This window comes from Chanos chanos, chromosome 8 (genome assembly GCF_902362185.1).
Source record: "Chanos chanos chromosome 8, fChaCha1.1, whole genome shotgun sequence".
Taxonomy (NCBI): domain Eukaryota; kingdom Metazoa; phylum Chordata; class Actinopteri; order Gonorynchiformes; family Chanidae; genus Chanos; species Chanos chanos.
Window position 1 is genome coordinate 4,125,001 of NC_044502.1, and position 1,983 is coordinate 4,126,983.

Here is a 1,983-nt window from a genome sequence, read left to right on the forward strand (position 1 = left end):
CTCCTGAAAAAGTTTATTTTTAAATTTTTCTCAGAATGGGCTCATTTTAGATTGTTAAACAGAAATAATCTAATTATTTAAACTTTTATACTTGCATTTAAATAATTTATATATATATATATATATATATATATATATATTTATACACTATATATTATAATATATTTTATACTTTCCCTTTAATTATAATACTACTTTCCTTTTAATTAAAATACATCGCTCCAACAACTCAGTATACAATTGATTAGGTGGTAATATATTTAATCATATGTATCATTCAGTTAATGTAATGACTGTTTTTATGGTTTCACCCCTGCGTTTAAGACTGGATAAGATTTAAGACGTGGTTTTTTTTATGTTTCTATTTGTGCTCCGTGTTTGTCTGGCAGAAATACGAGACGAACGTGGGCTCTCAGGGCTCTCAGCTGTCGCGCGGACAGAAACAGCGCATCGCTATAGCCAGAGCCATCATACGAGACCCCAAAATCCTCCTGCTGGACGAGGCCACCTCCGCCCTGGACACAGAGAGTGAGAAGGTCAGAGAGAGAGAGAGAGAGCGAGAGAGAGAGAGAGAGAGAGAGAGAGAAAGAGAGAACAAAACAAATGGCTTCTGTATAGCACCAAATCTCTCCGCATCACTCTCTGTCGAATTTGAAATCTACCCAAACCCTTGAGAAAGAGAGAGAGAGCGAGAGTGAGAGAGAGAGAGAGTAAATATGTATGTCTCTGCTTTTGAGTGAGAGTTTCCAGTTGGGAAAGAGTGAGCAGAGATCTAATAAAAGGAGATCTAATAAAAACTGACCCTAGATAAGGAGAGTGTTATTAAGATAGAGAGAAGGGAGAGAGAGAGAGAGAGAGAGAGAAAGAGAGAGAGAGAGAGGGGGGGGAATATTTTCAGCTGATAAGACTCTGTTTTTTTTTTCTCTGTAGTTTAGTTGAAACATGTACCTGTGAAAAGAGTCCCTCTCAGGATTCACTATTGTCAAAAACTTTCACTTCAACAGCTGATTCTGCCTGTAAAATATGACCTTTTACTCTGTTTCTTTGTCTTGGACAAGGCTAGAAATATGTTTTATATATATATATAAATACGGTTGTTTGTCTTACAGACGGTCCAGGAGGCGCTGGACAAAGCCAGAGAGGGCCGTACCTGCATCGTCATAGCCCACCGCCTCTCCACCATCCAGAACTCTGACATCATCGCTGTGATGTCACGCGGTTACGTCATCGAGAAGGGAACGCACGACTATTTAATGGGCCTTAAAGGAGCCTACTACAAACTGGTCACGACCGGAGCTCCCATCAGTTAATCGATCCCGGCCGTTCGACCGCGGGGGACAAACCAGACGCGGGCAAAACGCGCACGTTTAACCGAGTTTTTATTGTTCTCGCCTTTTTTTTTTTTTTCCGACGCGTTTCAGGACACGCTGAATCTACCCTTTGTGAATGAGGAACGACCTGCCCCTTCAAACCGCAGAACTGAGAGAGAATGTTCCGGAACTGCGGTGCTGTTGGGACTGATAAAATGATGGTCGTGGTTGAAGAGTTGTGTGCTGAACCAACGGTCTGCTCTTAAAACGGATCGCGACCGCAGAGCGAGAAAAGCCAGGGGACAAAAAAAAAAAAAAAAATCACAAAGTTAGTGTTTTTTGTTCAAAATATATACATACATGACTATACATGTCTATAAAAGAGTATTGTTAGGCGAGATTGTTTGAGACAAGATGATAAGACTGTGTGCTGAAGTTTCACTTCCCTCAGTTACCCTCAGAGAAATCACACTGGCACCTTGCCTTTTCGACACGTCATCTTTTCCCAAGCAGCTTTACATGATACCAGACCTGACACCCCCCCCCCCCCCCCCCCCCCTTTAATGGAAAACTTCAGGAGAAAGCTTAGTGACCTCAGTAAAAACCCACTGTCTGCAGTGGATTCTATTTATGATTGATTTTTATGCCAGTTACATGAAACAAGCAGTCGTTT

General features: G+C 41.3%; 1 protein-coding gene across 4 annotated transcripts in view; it reads left to right on the forward strand.

The window, feature by feature from the left end:
* Positions 1 to 1,631, forward strand: part of abcb11b (ATP-binding cassette, sub-family B (MDR/TAP), member 11b) — an 18,527-nt gene extending 16,896 nt beyond the window's left edge. For all 4 annotated transcript variants that reach the window (XM_030781464.1, XM_030781463.1, XM_030781465.1 and 1 more), the window contains 2 exons: positions 390 to 536; positions 1,110 to 1,631. In XM_030781464.1, coding sequence (XP_030637324.1) covers positions 390 to 536; positions 1,110 to 1,310 — 348 coding nt within the window. In that variant the 3' untranslated portion in view covers positions 1,311 to 1,631. The remainder of the gene's footprint in view (positions 1 to 389; positions 537 to 1,109) is intronic.
* Positions 1,632 to 1,983: the final 352 nt, after the last annotated feature.